At 27.3% G+C, this 15,444-nt stretch overlaps 1 protein-coding gene and 1 long non-coding RNA gene across 20 annotated transcripts in view; one reads left to right on the forward strand and one right to left on the reverse strand.

Annotated features, from left to right (window-relative positions):
- LOC111675331 (transient receptor potential cation channel trpm) overlaps positions 1-15,444 on the reverse strand; it is a 178,842-nt gene that overhangs the window by 11,002 nt on the left and 152,396 nt on the right. For 8 of the 18 annotated variants that reach the window (XM_046955460.1, XM_046955458.1, XM_046955462.1 and 5 more), the window contains 7 exons: positions 12,880-12,957; positions 11,080-11,136; positions 10,258-10,296; positions 7,605-7,751; positions 6,860-7,017; positions 6,595-6,785; positions 6,371-6,516 (listed from right to left, as the gene is read on the reverse strand). In XM_046955460.1, the coding sequence (XP_046811416.1) occupies positions 6,371-6,516; positions 6,595-6,785; positions 6,860-7,017; positions 7,605-7,751; positions 10,258-10,296; positions 11,080-11,136; positions 12,880-12,957 (816 nt within the window). The remainder of the gene's footprint in view (positions 1-6,370; positions 6,517-6,594; positions 6,786-6,859; positions 7,018-7,604; positions 7,752-10,257; positions 10,297-11,079; positions 11,137-12,879; positions 12,958-15,444) is intronic. The other 10 variants (XM_046955466.1, XM_023436085.2, XM_046955455.1 and 7 more) reach the window with 4 other exon arrangements.
- Positions 1,683-2,881, forward strand: LOC124420960. 2 transcript variants are annotated; one of them, XR_006941460.1, is made up of 3 exons: positions 1,683-1,738; positions 2,471-2,651; positions 2,740-2,881. It is a non-coding gene; the product is annotated as an uncharacterized LOC124420960 (long non-coding RNA). The 2 variants fall into 2 exon arrangements; XR_006941459.1 differs by having other exon boundaries at positions 1,720-1,738; positions 2,387-2,651.

Here is a 15,444-nt window from a genome sequence, read left to right on the forward strand (position 1 = left end):
TGGCAATTATAAATTTGAGTAGGAATCACTGAAACATATTTATTATTACAAAAAATAAATAATATTAGCAATAAAATTTATAAATAACCATTATATGTTATGTTATTATATGTATATCTGCTTAGAACTACAAATGAGTTCAAATAATTCTCATCTGGTTTATGACATTAATGCATAACTATTTCAATTTGTTTAGAATGAATATTGCAGTTATGTTTTTGTAAATTGTGTTAAATATTTTAAAGCTACGTTCACATCTATCAAATATTTAAAGAAGAAGACGTAACCACTATTTTTGCACACATTGGATCATAACATTATCATGTATAATAAAGTTATGATAAATTGGAAAATATTATAATGAAATATTCTAAGGGTATTTAATCATAATAAGGTATTTTAAAATAATTACAATAATCATGGTTACCACAACAATGTTTTTTCTACATCTATGACAATAGTGCTAGATCTGACATAATTCGAAATTCGGAGTACTGAGTACTACAAAATGTTCTAAAATCTGTCATAAAGTTTTATTTATTTTCAAAGGAATCTTTTATTATTAATGTTAGAGTGATTCTTTGATGTAAACTTTGATGTAAATAAACACATTGTTCAAATTAAATAATATTTTTTCAAAACTTTTTTTTAATTAGTTAGACTTGTAGTAGATGAATTATATTTATTTTTATTGTTTTTGAAACAAACATTATCTATTACTATTAAATTTATTCAAATTTTAATTGCAATTGGCATTTTTTGTTAGAATTAAGTACATACAATTGTTATTGTTACATTTATAATAATAAAAGGTAATTGTAATTGCTAAAATCAAATAACTATTATATGTAATTGGTAATTGACCTCTAGTGTAAGTACTGTAATGTAACCATTTCCCCAAAGCCTGTACTGATAAGAATACTTTTTTCATTTGTTTTACAAAACCTTGTATAAAAAATAATCAATTACATTGAATTTTTTTGTTATATGCATATATTTGTACATAAGTATTTAAATAAAAGTCTGGAGAGAATAAAACTTATTATAAAATTTATTTTACATTTTTAAATTAGATGTGCAGGAAATAAATTGTATTTAGACTTGACTTGTAATAAGTTTGAAATTTCAGGCGTCATATGTTCCCAAAGAAGAGAACATCGTTATTTAAGAAACTTTAAATTATATTTATTTTGTTTGTGATTCGTGTTTTAAGATAAGATTTGACTCATATTCAGACAAAGTTTATAACTTTTCTCTCACCAAATTCTATGGACTGACCTCATCTGGGATTTGTAATATCCTGTCCTGAGAAGTTTTGAGAAGTTTTAACAGCGTCAATACAACATTTGTTCAATTCACAATTTATGTTGTAGCGTTGTATGAGTAGTATGTCAGCAGCTGCTACAATAGTCATAACAATGTTGACATTTTCTACGCAAAAGCTCTATACAACTCCTACGGTCATTTTTCATATGTTTTTTGACATTTGTAAAAAAGTTTAGTGTTGTCAATTGTTTATTTAAGCATATAAATAAAAAATTTAATTGATTTTGGAATAAAAAACGATAGAGTGGTAACACAGAATTTACAGCAAACAGCTGTTTATCAAAACAAAAAATAAAAAACTAAAATTTTATTAATAGTGTATATATTAGTTTTAAATGTGGAATAAAGAAAATAAAATAATTTTAAATTAATAGAAATTAATTTGGTTTATTTCGCATGTTTATTTAATATAGTATGATTTTTTATATTTTGACTTTGTTATGTACTTATGTTTGTTTTGAATGTTTTTTTTTTTCATTGAGAACATAAACTTATGACTTACTGCTGTAGATCTGTTCACAATCTCTGTTACTACACTTTAGTAGATACTATAGACAACATGATTGTGAATTGAACAATTATTTATAAAATGACGTATGCCATCTAAAGATATTTTAAAGTTGGATGGACTTTCAGATGATATAAAACATTTTATAAATAAAGTTGTATTAGGACTGTAATAACGTCATAAAAAGGACCAAACAAAGCTTTGCGGTCTCCTTCCTTCTGAGAACTTTTGATTTAAAGCGTAAAGGTAAAACGACTTAAAGAAGTTTTGAAAAAGTAAAGAAAGTTTGTAAAATGAATCCGGTCCAAATTGCGTTTAAAAAATAGCACTAGTTTTAGTACAATTTTTAATAAAATTCTATTTAAAGTAAAACCTTTATCAAATTATTTTAATTTAATAAATATTTAAAAATACCGTACAATTGTCAAATGTTCAATCGTATATTACTTTAAGTTTTCAGAGATAGAAATTCATAGAGTTTATAAATAAAAGCTTAAATTATAAACTTATAAATAATAGAGTACATACACATAGATTTATATCTATTTACAGATGGTTGTATTATTAATATTCATGCATTAAAATTAAAAAAAAAAAAATATGTATATATTTATATCCATTTCCTTTAAATTAAAGAGGCAAAAATATTATAAAAGTTAGTGGTGGCAAATAATTACAAGAATTGGCGGGGCAAATCAAAGAAAAAATCTATAATTAAAAAAGAAAAACAGTCGCAGTTATTTAACCAATTTAGTACAACAAAACTGAAGAGGGACAGTCACAGGAAGAAATAGAAGACATTAATTAAGGAGCAAAAGTAAGAAATATTTTTTTATCAAGATGCTTTTACAACATCAAATCATTTGCATTTTCTCTTTTTTATTTTACTCAAACTAATATTTTAGGATTCTTTGATTCGTTTACATTATTGGTCATATTGCCACTTAAAATGTTAAAGAGTTCTGATCTTTGCAAAATTTGTCCAGATGTTGTGGCATGTTGTGGTGGCGCTGATGATGATGTCGATGTAGTTTGATGTGACATTGTTGAATGTCCACGATGATGGGATGACATGTAACCACCAATACCACCGGTTGAATCTCGCGACCCATGTGATGGACTATTGTGTCTTAAGGCTCCCAAAAATCCTGGTGCTACTATGGAACCAGCAATAACCTAGTATATGTACACAATTTAACATGTGTGTGCGTGTGTGTTTTCATTTAATTATTTAATTTTTTAATTGATACGAATTAATCACATGTGTTAGTAAGCGCAAAAAAGAGAATAAAAAGAGAGTGAAAAAATATTCAAATGTGTTAAATGAATGCAAGTGTACGAAGAGTAGAACATTTAGAAATATTTTAATGCATTTTGCAGAAATATACAAAATAGATAAAAAGAGAAATTTAAAAAAAATATGTTATTAATTAATATATAATTAAGATTAAAATATTCTAATTCATATGTTTTCATTAAATGTGTATGTACTCCATTAAATAGTTATGATTATTCCTAATTAATTACGATTTAATAAAGTTTAAACAAATTAATTTCATTTTGTTTGTCACATAAGAAATTATCAAATTTAATATACACAGCCATTTAAATATTTTCTGGGTCGAGTTAAACTAAAACGTTCTGTGTCAAAAAAAGTGAGTTTTAAACTCTCAAAGATAACATCATGACAATAACTATAGGTAGGATTTTATAATGCAGATAACTCGTTTCTAGTTATTATAAGTAACTGTACTTCGGTAAAAGGATATCGATATCGATTGGCTTCATGAAATAACTTCCCTCGAAATAACTCCACAAAAGCAAAAATGAAATAATTCCCTAAAACTTTCATAACGCCTTTTTACTTATTTGATTCTTTGTAGGTTTGTTTGAAATCTAAATACGGGTTAATCGCTGGACATATTTTCTTGTATGCTTGAAAAGAACTACTGGCCACTTTTTATTTAGAAAATTTAAGTGGACATAGACCACACCCACATCAAAAATAAGAATGTTCTATACCTCAAAAACTACGTTCCTTTCATACGAAAAACTTTGGCATCCATATGAATATTACGGAAAAATGCCACCTTCTATTTAAGAATGAAATTACATTAGTATCAACAAAGACACCCCCTTATGAAAAAATCGTATATCTTAGAAACTATATTAAAGTTAGAATCTCCAATTTTGCAAATCAAATAACACCAGATGACAATGAAATATTTAACAAGTAAATGTGTTATATTCGGCTATGCCGAATCTTATATACCAACCATCAAACCTTACTTATGTCGAATATCATCTCGTATTTTTAAGCCGTTTGTAAGCGTTGAAGTAATTTTCTGAAGGGACCTTATATAGGGGGTAGATCCTTATAAAATTTGGTAGACAGAATTTGGTTCGTATTAAATTTATTTGTGTCGAATGTCATCGCTACACTCGTATTTTTAAGCCATTAATGAGCGATGTAGTAATTTTCTGAAGGGGACCTTATATGTAGGGTAGGGTCAATCATGGACCGATCCTCATAAAATTTTTTTATATACTAGTATTTTTAAGCCAGTAATGAGCGTTAAAGTCATAGTAGGGTCAATTATGAACCGAGTCTCATAAAATTTTGCATAGTTATTTTTAATAAAAAGAAACATGCTTGTGTCGAATTTCATCGCCATATTCGTATTTTTAAACAAGTTATGACAGTTGAAGCTGATTTACAAGGAGCCACTTATATGGGGGCTATCCGAAAACGTGGACCGATATTGCCCATTTTCAATACCAAACAAACCTTATCTACAGGAAATATTTATGTGAAATTTTAACCCTCTAGCTCATTCCATTCGGACTCTATCGTGCTTTCAACAGACATACAGACGGACGGACATACAAGGTGAGATCGTCTTAGAATTAAATGAGGATCCAGAATATATACTTTTGTGGGTCTAAGACCAATATTTCGATGTGTTACAAATGGAATGACAAAATCAATATACCCCTCATCTTTTTTGATGGTGCGTATAAAAATGTTTAAAAAATCTAAATTGAAATTTCATAGTTATATCATCGAATGATCCGATGTGGCAAAATAACATAGTTTATTTAAATAAATAAAAATCGTTATGTGTTTCTGAATGCATGTTTGATATGAGTATACCGTTTCTGTAACTTTATGTGAGGAGTTCTCACATCGATAATTAAGAAACAAAAAATTCCATCGTTTCTCGATTTGCGAGTAAAAAGTGTTTCTGTAGCTAAAAGTGAGAAGATTCACACGAATTTCGTTTTTGTTGTCAAATAAATTTTTAAACGAACATAAAATAAAGAAAAGTATAAAAATTATATTATATCTCCTGAAAATTCTAATTTTATGTCCACGTACTTTTTCAGATTTTGCTGAAAATTCTTTCTATTTTCTAAAAAATTGTTAACAATACTAGTTTTATTCTTAACTAATTATAAAAATAACATTACTTTTTCATAATTTCATAGAAATAATGTTTAAATTAAACTCGTTTTTCTTAAAATTTTACTTTCCTCGCCGTTTGAAAATGTGAGTTCTTTTGACAGTTCATGTGAGTAACTTCTTACAACATTTTCTCACAGAAAAACTTTTACTCACAAATTTTCAATAACTTGCTTCAAAAAACTAAAATAACAGATAGTTCTCACAAAAATAAATTACAGAAACGCTTGCATGCGAGAAATGATATTTTGTTTCAATTCACATTGTTTTTTCTTCAATTTTACTGTTTCATGCGAGAAATTTCTGAATGCAAGAGTTACAGAAACGAGGTACAGGACTGTCAGATCTGAAGATTTCACGCCAAACTTTTCGATTTATTTATGTCTTTGGCGACGAAAAATTGCATTTTGCGACAAGGCGAGTTTAAGGCGATAAACTAATAAAAATTCTTTATTTATTTAAACACAAAGTTATTTAAAAAGATAATATTAAATAAAAAATGTTTAAATTGTATTTTAAATTCTATTATAATATGTAGAATAATTATTAAAGTAGGTAAACGGATACATAAATATACAATAGTTTTTTTTATTCTAAATTATTCTAAACATTTCTGAAATCGGCGATGAAAGTATAAAATAATCTGACAACCCTGGTTGATATATCAAAGTTTCGTGTGAATTTCTGCGATTTAAAAATAATAATATACATGATATTCATATTTAGTAGATATTAATAAACACAAATATCTTGCAATGGGTTTTTCTACAAATGATTGTGATGATAAGAATTGTTGGAAATTCTAAGATATATATAAATATTTGTGTACTTATGTTTACGTTTTTGTCTAAAAAGAACTTAAAATTAAATTATAATAAAAGTCTCTATTAAAGTATGTATGCATTTATAAAGTCATAAAATCTAATGTAAATCATTCGATACTTTGGAAAATATCTCATGGTTGATTAGGACACACACGTATTATATACACACACGCACACACAAAAATAATTCGAATAATTGTTGAAAATAATTTGTTACGGACATTGAAATAAACGAGCTATAAAACTTACCTCTCGTATAAGACGCCAAGTAGGTTCCATATTGGGAAATAGAATGGCCTGACGACTGACACCGAAACTCATTAAGACCACAGCGAGTAGAACCACAAAATAAATCATATTTTTAACCATTTTACCCATCATTGTTACAAGTGGACCTGAGCATTAAAAATATATAAATTAACATACTTATATGCATACATATGTAGTATATGTTGTCATTGAGATATACTTACCCAAATACTTATTAACACCCAAAATATTTAAAATCCTTAAATACCAGTAGATACTGTCAACACAATAAATAACTCTTCCAATGTCCATGGTATTTGGTCGAAAACGCAATGAGAGACCAATGAAAAATAGTATAATTGCCGCACCATCACAAGGATTCCACATGTTCCAAGCCCAAACGGAAAATTTATGTCTGTTCAATGAAACAAAGACCAAACAATAATAATTATTTAATAGATGTTCGACATTAACAAGAGCAGAACTTACGTAATTGCCACTGGTTCTGAGGAAATTATTTCACGAATTTTTTCAAAACCCAATGTTGCGATATATGCAATCGAATACATTTCCTGCCATCGTGGTTTTTGTTCCATTTTAACCAATACAGTAAACGTGAACATTAATAAGAAAAACATGTACGCCATCTAATTAAAATTAAAAATAAATCAGGATTTTAATTGATTTAATTAAACAGATATATATAAGAAGTAAAGTGTAAATTAAAAACAACTACAGGAAAATTGTAACATTAAGTTTATGAGTAAAAAGTAGCACATACAACAAGAAAAATCTAAATTGAGGAAACAGGTGTTTGAAAGACCCCACAGGTTATTCAGGGATTTGTTTACGAAATCTTAAGTACATGCCAAATAAACTAAAGTCTGGAGGAATTCTATTCGGAAAGTGTGTTTACTTTTTATACCTAAAATGATTAGTATACTTTTTGAAAAGTGACATAACTTTTATGGACACTGTGACACTTTTAATTCAGAATAGGATAGTAGTTTACGGAAAAAAGTCTGCTATCTTTATGGATCTCAAATAATTTCATAATTTTAAGAGTTTGTATTAAGTATTTTATATTAGTGACATATAAAATCCAAAATTATCTTAAAAATATAAAAAACCAAAAAAAACTGTTTAAATATATTTCTCTATAAGCTTAAAATTATAATAATCAGATATGATATGTCTTTTAAACTTAAAAATGTTTAAAATTTTTGCAACTCACCGAATCAGCCCAGAATTTCGTTATAGGTGCTGTATAGAATTCGTACACTTTCTTTTTCAGCCTTAAGGGTTGATGCTGCTTAACTTCGTAATCGGTTGTATGAAAAAATTCTCGAAATTGTGATGGATCCGAATCCGTCAATGATACCTGGCATTTTTAAAAATGTTTTTTGTTTTTAAAAAAATTACACAAAAAGAAAATAAAATCAAAATATAAATATTAAAGAAATGAGATTAATAAATTATTATTACTAAAATCACATTCAAATACATTTTCACTTTTTCAAACTACAAACAAATTTAAATTTCATTGTATAATATGTGTATATTTACAAGACGTATTAGAAGAATAAAACTAAATATTATTTACAAAAAATATAAATATATACAATTACTTATTAAGAAACACGACTAATTAATCAACCATCTTCCCATTAAGATTATAAAATACATATTAAATATTTATAATTATTTGTTTATATTTTTTTTACCGATAATTATTAGAATAAAAATTTTGTTGTTTTATTTATAGCAATTATTTTACTTAATTTTAATAAGTTTATTTTTGTTAAGCAAAATCATTCCTTTGTGATAAAGAAATATAAGAAAAGTTTAAAGTATTTTACTGCGTCTACATGGCATACAAAGCTAATTTAAGCTGCAAATATTCATTTTATGACATAAGCGCAATAGAAGAAGTGAGTAAGTTCTGTTTGTAACGATAGACAGCTCCAAAAAAAAAATTTTAAAAAAATAAAGTTGTAATAAAAGTTGTTTTTTTAACTAAAATCAAACATTTTGCTGGTAAATCTTGATAATGGGTTAATCTTAAAGAGTTTTGAATTTAAATTGTTATAAATTTAAAATTTTTCTTTTGTATATTTTTGGAACAGTCTTGTGTTTTATATTCTAATGTGGCATTTGTGATGAGCAGAGTTCTTGATAAATGTGATACATTACTACGAGCAGCTGAAGAAAAGTTAATGAAAAAACTACTAAATATAAAAACTATTATATGAAATGAAAAAAGTTTTATTTAGAACTCATTAAAAATGTATATATTTTAAGCTTTTTATAGAAATTATAATTTAAAAATAAAAATAATAACTGGAGAAGCTTGTATTTGCAGTTATCGTTAAAGATGGTTTGCAATTATACTTTGTAAGAGAAACTTGCTTTTTATCAAGTTTGTGTCATGGTCTCGACGAAGTAATCTTAGTTAATTGGTAAAAAGTATTTTTATTTATTTTAACATAACGCGGACATTACACAACAAAAACTTACATTAAAAAGTAATGAGTTAAAAGGCGATTCTCACTATTTATTCATTAGAATTTTAACTCAATATTTTAAAACGGCGATGACATTAGAGGCAATTACTTACCACGATCGATTAAAAATAACAACTTACAAAAAAGGAGTTAAAAAGCATTTTTGTTTTAGAAAACAAAAGAAATGCTCACACGAACAGGGGCTTTTTGTTCGTTAGTCTTACTTATAATACCACTGACTTTTAACTACTTATTTGTAAATACTTATTTAAGTAGTGATTTATAAGCAAGCGTGGTAAGTTCTTTCATCAAATGTCATAACTGTGTTAGAAAAATAACTTGATATGCTAATGAATAATTAATTAAAAGCAGCTTTTTTGTTAAGTATATACCAAAAATTGTTAAAAATGTTATCTTTTATAAGATAACAAGTTCTATTTTAGAAGGGATTTATTTGATTAACCATGATGATGAAAAGACTTTTGGTATTCTTATTTTGGGGTGTCTTCCTATTGAAAAACATTTGGCAAAGTCTTACTTCTTAATAAATTATTTGGAATTACTTCTTAATAGATTATTTGCGACATGGATACCAGGCATCAATAATACAAACTTTCCGATATTTTTTTCCGAAACATTGTCATTGGGTTATGTCTAAATTATGGCTTGGCCGACCATATTTTCCATTCCATTTATTTTCTGAAGTGAAGTCGTGATTCAGTACGATTTACGCCACATTTTTCACTCAAAAGAGTAATACAATTTCAAGCATGGATTCTTACCATTTAGTACTTTAACAATAGTTCTTTTTTTCTACCAAATTTCGAACAATTCTCTTAAAAATTGCGACCTGTAGTATGATTACAATGTTTACATAGACAGACGGTTAGACGGGCGGACATGGCTTAATCGACTCAAGAAATGATTCTGGGCCAATTGCCCAGAATCATTTTGTTATAATCATTCCGACCCACTATGTATAAGGACACATGATATTGGCCTTTCAAACTAAGTAAAAATTTAATAATGCTCCAAACTTATTAGTGCTAGGTCCATAACAGTTTTTAAATATAAAATTTACTGTCTTATTAAAAAGTGACAGAGATTTTTTTAATTTTTTTAAACGCTCCGAAATTGTTTTAAATTATTATAAGCCCAAAGTCTCATTTCAGACTAAACAAAAAAGCAAAATAATAAAATATCGTTTAGAATGTATAAAAAATAATAAAAATGGAAAGTAAGCATTTTATTGCATCAGCTAAATAACTATGTATAATCTAAATTCACAGAGTGCAATAATATATTTAAGTTGTAAGAAAGTTTAAATAGAAGCGAAAATACTCAATATATTATAATGAATGAACAGTTTTACGTTAAACTAACTTTGGAGGGTGGTTCTTCCGCCCCGGCAGTGATATTAACCTGAAATTAACCGTAGTTGGTGATACAAATGCATACAAAGAAAATAATTAAAACATTCAATACAATGTTTGTAAATATAAATATTTTGATAATTGTTTTATTTCAATAATAATAAAAAATAAATCAAATAAAAACTTATTTATTTAAATAAATAAAAAGTAATAATTGTTTGTAATTGTTATCAGTGAGACAGGGTGTAAGTAGAAATAAAAATGGATACACGACTATAAAGACACAAATAAAATAAGATTTAAATAACACTCTGACAATTGGCAGCTCAATTTCAATTTGATTTTTCCTAAATTTCAAATATTAATATGTATTGGTGGTAGTGATTTTAGAAGTGTTAAACTATTTTCTAAAAATTTTACTATTTATTGTTTTAATTACTTTATGCACTTTTTTACTTCAGTGATCTACAGATTTCTAAGGGACTTATTACAGAATTACATCGTTCTACTAAATACTTTTGTATAATTTGTAAAATAATTTAATACAGATAGAGAATAAAGATAGATTAAAGAAGTTAAAAAGTAAAAGTGTTTGTGTAGATGTGTGCTTTTAATAAAATTTCAATTGGAATAGACATTTCTTTGTGTCTTGGTTTTCATTACTATTTTGCATTGGTTTTCTTAACTGTTTGCCAATAAATTTAAAAAAAAAGTAATATTAAACATAGTTTGTACTTATATAAATTAAGAATTGATAATTACGTAATTATTACTTGTATTGTACGTATGTATGTATTTATATGTATGAAGAATCTCAAAAACTTTTACTCACTTTTCCGTTTTCATGTACTTTGGTATCACGCAGTGAATATGTATCCGCCAAAAGTGCCTGCAAAGGTTTCAATGCGGAATTTCACGATAAATCAATTTAAAACAAAATAAATCAATTAATTTTACAAATATATTGTACTAAGAGTTTAAATAAAAGAAATCTAACAAACTAATCTAATTAACATTGGAAATTGTAATATTTGTTTAAGGTGTATTTGGAAAACGTCATATGTATTTATAAACATTATAGAAATAAAGTGAGAACAAAAGTATCTAAATATTATATATTTATCTACAAGTAAAATATAAGTACAAATACATATGTATATCTAAGATATTATAAAACGTATATATGTAAATCCACACGTATATTTTATTGAATATTTTGAGTTAATAACTTGTGATTAAACCTGACAATCATTATTCATTAACTTAAATGCAAACAACAATAAAAACCAAATAGTCCACTGTGGACCATTTTTTGAGATGATGGCCTTAAATATATTTTATGGTCACCTATTTTAAAGTTACATATATGTTACTTATTAAAATGTAAGCACTAGTAAACCTTGAAAGCCAAAAAAATACAATTGTATTTCAACTTTATTACAGCGAACAAAGTGGTGAAACGTGAACTATCACAGAATTTGTGCACCAGATCAATTTTGTGTAAAATTGTGAATAAAAATATTTTAAAATTTCTATACTAATCTCCCATATTAATAAAATACTAAAATTTATATATCTAAGAAACTATAAAAGCTAGAGTGAGCAAATTTTGTACTAGTAACTAAGTATCAAGGTGCATTTTAAGGGGGAAAAAGTGGTCGGTCTAAAATCAGTGAGCGTAATTTCTCTCATAGTAATCAAAAACTAAAAATTCGGAATCTATAACAGCTATTAACCTAAAATTCACTGTCAACATCGATATAAATGGTTAAGGCAAATGAGAGTAATTTCAATAGTGAGCGTAGCATCTTTCATATAACAAAATTCCAATATGAATATATCTGCGATGCCATAACAGCTAAAATCGCCAAATTTTGTGTGAGTATATTCATAAGAATATAAATATAAAGTGCTTTAAATTACCGAATATAGTTGGAGGGGAAATCCGAGGACATTCTCGGATTTCTCTCAGGCTCGGATTTCTTTTAACTAGAGATTAATCTCCTATTAGTACTATTGGGACTTCACAGGAAGAGTATAAGGATTTTAACCAGACACAGAGCAATTGGAGCCTTCAGGGATTATAGAGTCAATAACACACAGGGTATTTACAAGTTGTGTGAAGACGAAGAGGAACTGGAGACAGTAAGGCATATTCTATGCCACTGTCCCAGAATACAGAGACTGATAATGAAATGGCTAGGCAAAAGATTCCACGATGCACTAAGAGATGTAGGTGGGAGTAACTTAGGCGACATTTTGGGCTTTACTAGAGGAATATTTTATTTTTTCGGAGACCTTTGGGTCTCCGAGTGGAGAGGGTGAAAAAGTTATATAGTTTTTTTTTCTTTTTTTATTGAGTGTAACTTTTCACCTATTTCTTCAAGAAATAGATACCTATTTCTTGAAAAAATAATGAATTAATTAAATATAAAACTATTCGTTACTGTTTTGTCAGCATTTTCAAACATACTTTTTAAAACTATCTGGACTATATGCATGCTTTAAGGAACTAGTACTTTAATTATTTGCGAAATTATAATTTAAGCTAATTATATTTTTTGTAGGATATTGTCTACGTTCTAATATCAATTATATTAAAAAATCCTTCTCGAAACAAGTTTGAACTTACATTGGTGGAATTAGCGTAACTATTATTTGGGGATGGTGATGATTTCTCAATTTTTGTTTCGATTTGTAATAATTTATACTTTAACAAAAGTAAAAACGAAATAACAAAATATAGAAAAAGAATTTTTTTATAGATTAAATGCGTCTTTATAATAATGTAGAAATAAGAAATAAGATATACATATGCACATAAAAAATAATTTAGAATTAGAGATTAATAATTTTATTATTTTGTTTTTAAAATGCAGTAGTAGTATGAGTATTTTATATAAATCTATTTAAAATTAATACGTAACAACAATACTTATGCATGAACATGGAAATTTCGCATGTTCCTACGAAGAATTATTAGATTTTTTTCTTACAAAGAAAATGTACTCTAATTTGATATTATATGAATGGCGTATTTAATGTCATATCAAACAAATTAAATGAAGATTCGGAGAAAAAACTAATTTCAATAAAACGATTAATGAAAAATTTTCAACGTACACTTTTATACCCCCCGGGGGTATGTTACCTTGGTGAAGCCTCCACCTTGGTGTTATTGCAATCCCGGGGTATTAAGAGGTGGCCAATACCTCTAGTCAGGCCGGGACTAAAAAATTGGTTACAGTCTACTGTTTGGCTTAATCCTTGCATAGATTGAAAAGAGGTCATACCAGAGCACCGCATAATCTGGTACTACGGGTAGCCAGTTGCCCGCAGGACTATGTCCTGGCTGGTCAGTTGGTTGAGGTTCCTTCGGGATGCATGTGGTGGCTGTGCTTGAAACACAAATTCGCGGGAAGAGTAAATGGCGGATAAAAGACTGATGTAAAGTAAAGTCAACATTTCGGGATAAGTTCAAAAAATTTTAATTTCAAAAAATGTAGAAATTGTCTACAAGGATACGCCCACAGTATTTATTATTTTAATAATGCTAAACTGATATTCCATTGAATGCGCTTCTCAGAAGACTTTAAATGAACAATAAGTTAGAATGAACTAAAGTTTCATTTACGGTGAGGACATCAATATCTTTCCTTTTCTTTTTCTCTATAAAAACGGGGTAACTTTACTGAATTTTATAAAATAGTGTCTTTCAGAAGAAATTTTGAAGGAATGATTCCTTTTTATTTCCAAACTTTACAGTAATTTTCGACTAGAGGTATAAAATGCATGAACAATTTAATAAAAAATATAAAAAATTTCGAGGACTAGAGACAACCACATTAATAGTTAAGTTTTATTATCAATACACAATAATTTAGAATACATAAAATACAAATAAATAATTATATATAAAGTTAAATTAATAGGTATTAGAATACATAAATAGATAACTACATACATACATATGTTGTTATTTACAAGACAACATGAATAAGTATGAAATTATAGTCGGACAAGGTCGACTATATAATAGCCTACACCTGTTACAAAAATAAAATGTGATTTGGTTTTCATAAAACATTTGTCGAAAAGTATAATTAATGTATTTGTATCCACGCGTAGTGTAGACCTCCGGCTTTAAGTTGAATTGTGCCTTGCCTCAAATATACTTAAGCCATTAATTGTTGAATAAAACTGTCGACATTTAAGTAGAATTTTGAGTTCATGATGATCATCAAGGCTAGTATAGAACATGGTTTTGCAGCTTTTTGTCGAGATACGAGTATATTAAACATAATTATGAACTGAAAAGTCCTATTCGGCGAAATCAATTGTATGGGGGCTAGGTGAATATGGACCGATATTAACCATTTTCAATAGGCCTCGTCTACGATACCATAGAAAATCATGTGCCAAATTTTATTCTTAATGGAAGATCATGTACCAAATTTCATTGAATTATCTTGAAAATTGCAAACTTTAGTGTGATTACAAGGTTTACATGGACGACTCAGAAATCGATTTCAGACTCAGAAAATGATTCTGATAAGATTGGTTACATTAATGTGGGTATAGGACCAATATTATTGTGCATTTCAAACATCAGCACAAACCCAATATACCCTCCCCAATAAAGTGGTGTAGGGTATAAAAAGAAGATTATATCTAAAACGTTTATAGTATTTGCTTTGATTTCAAATATCTTTAATAGATCATCCACAAAAATAAACTTTAAAATTCAAGATTTAACACATATATGTAGTTTAAACTCGTAGTTTAGTTTTAAATTAATGGCTTATTTCCCACATTTGTATAATTTTATCTTAATATCATTATAAATTATAGTCCAAGTTTTTACCGGTTAACTTATGTATTTAGTTTTTAATATCCACCATCAAAAAAGATAGTGGTATACTGATATGGTCACTTCATTTGTAACACATCAAAATATTGGAACCACAGAAGTATATATGTACATTCTGGGTCCTTATATAATTCAAAGACGATTGATTTCGACCAAAAAGAGCTAAAAAAATCGAGGAGTATCAATGAACGATTTTGCACAGCTTTAACTGTTATAACTGTTTGAAAAGTAGAAATATATAGGAGAATTTAATAGTTGTCCAGAAACTAATTTTCAGCTTTATCGGTGAAGAAAAGCCGAAAAAGAGGTCAAAGTTGGGCAATTTTG

The sequence above is a fragment of the Lucilia cuprina genome, chromosome 6 (assembly GCF_022045245.1).
Source record: "Lucilia cuprina isolate Lc7/37 chromosome 6, ASM2204524v1, whole genome shotgun sequence".
Classification (NCBI taxonomy): Eukaryota; Metazoa; Arthropoda; class Insecta; order Diptera; family Calliphoridae; genus Lucilia; species Lucilia cuprina.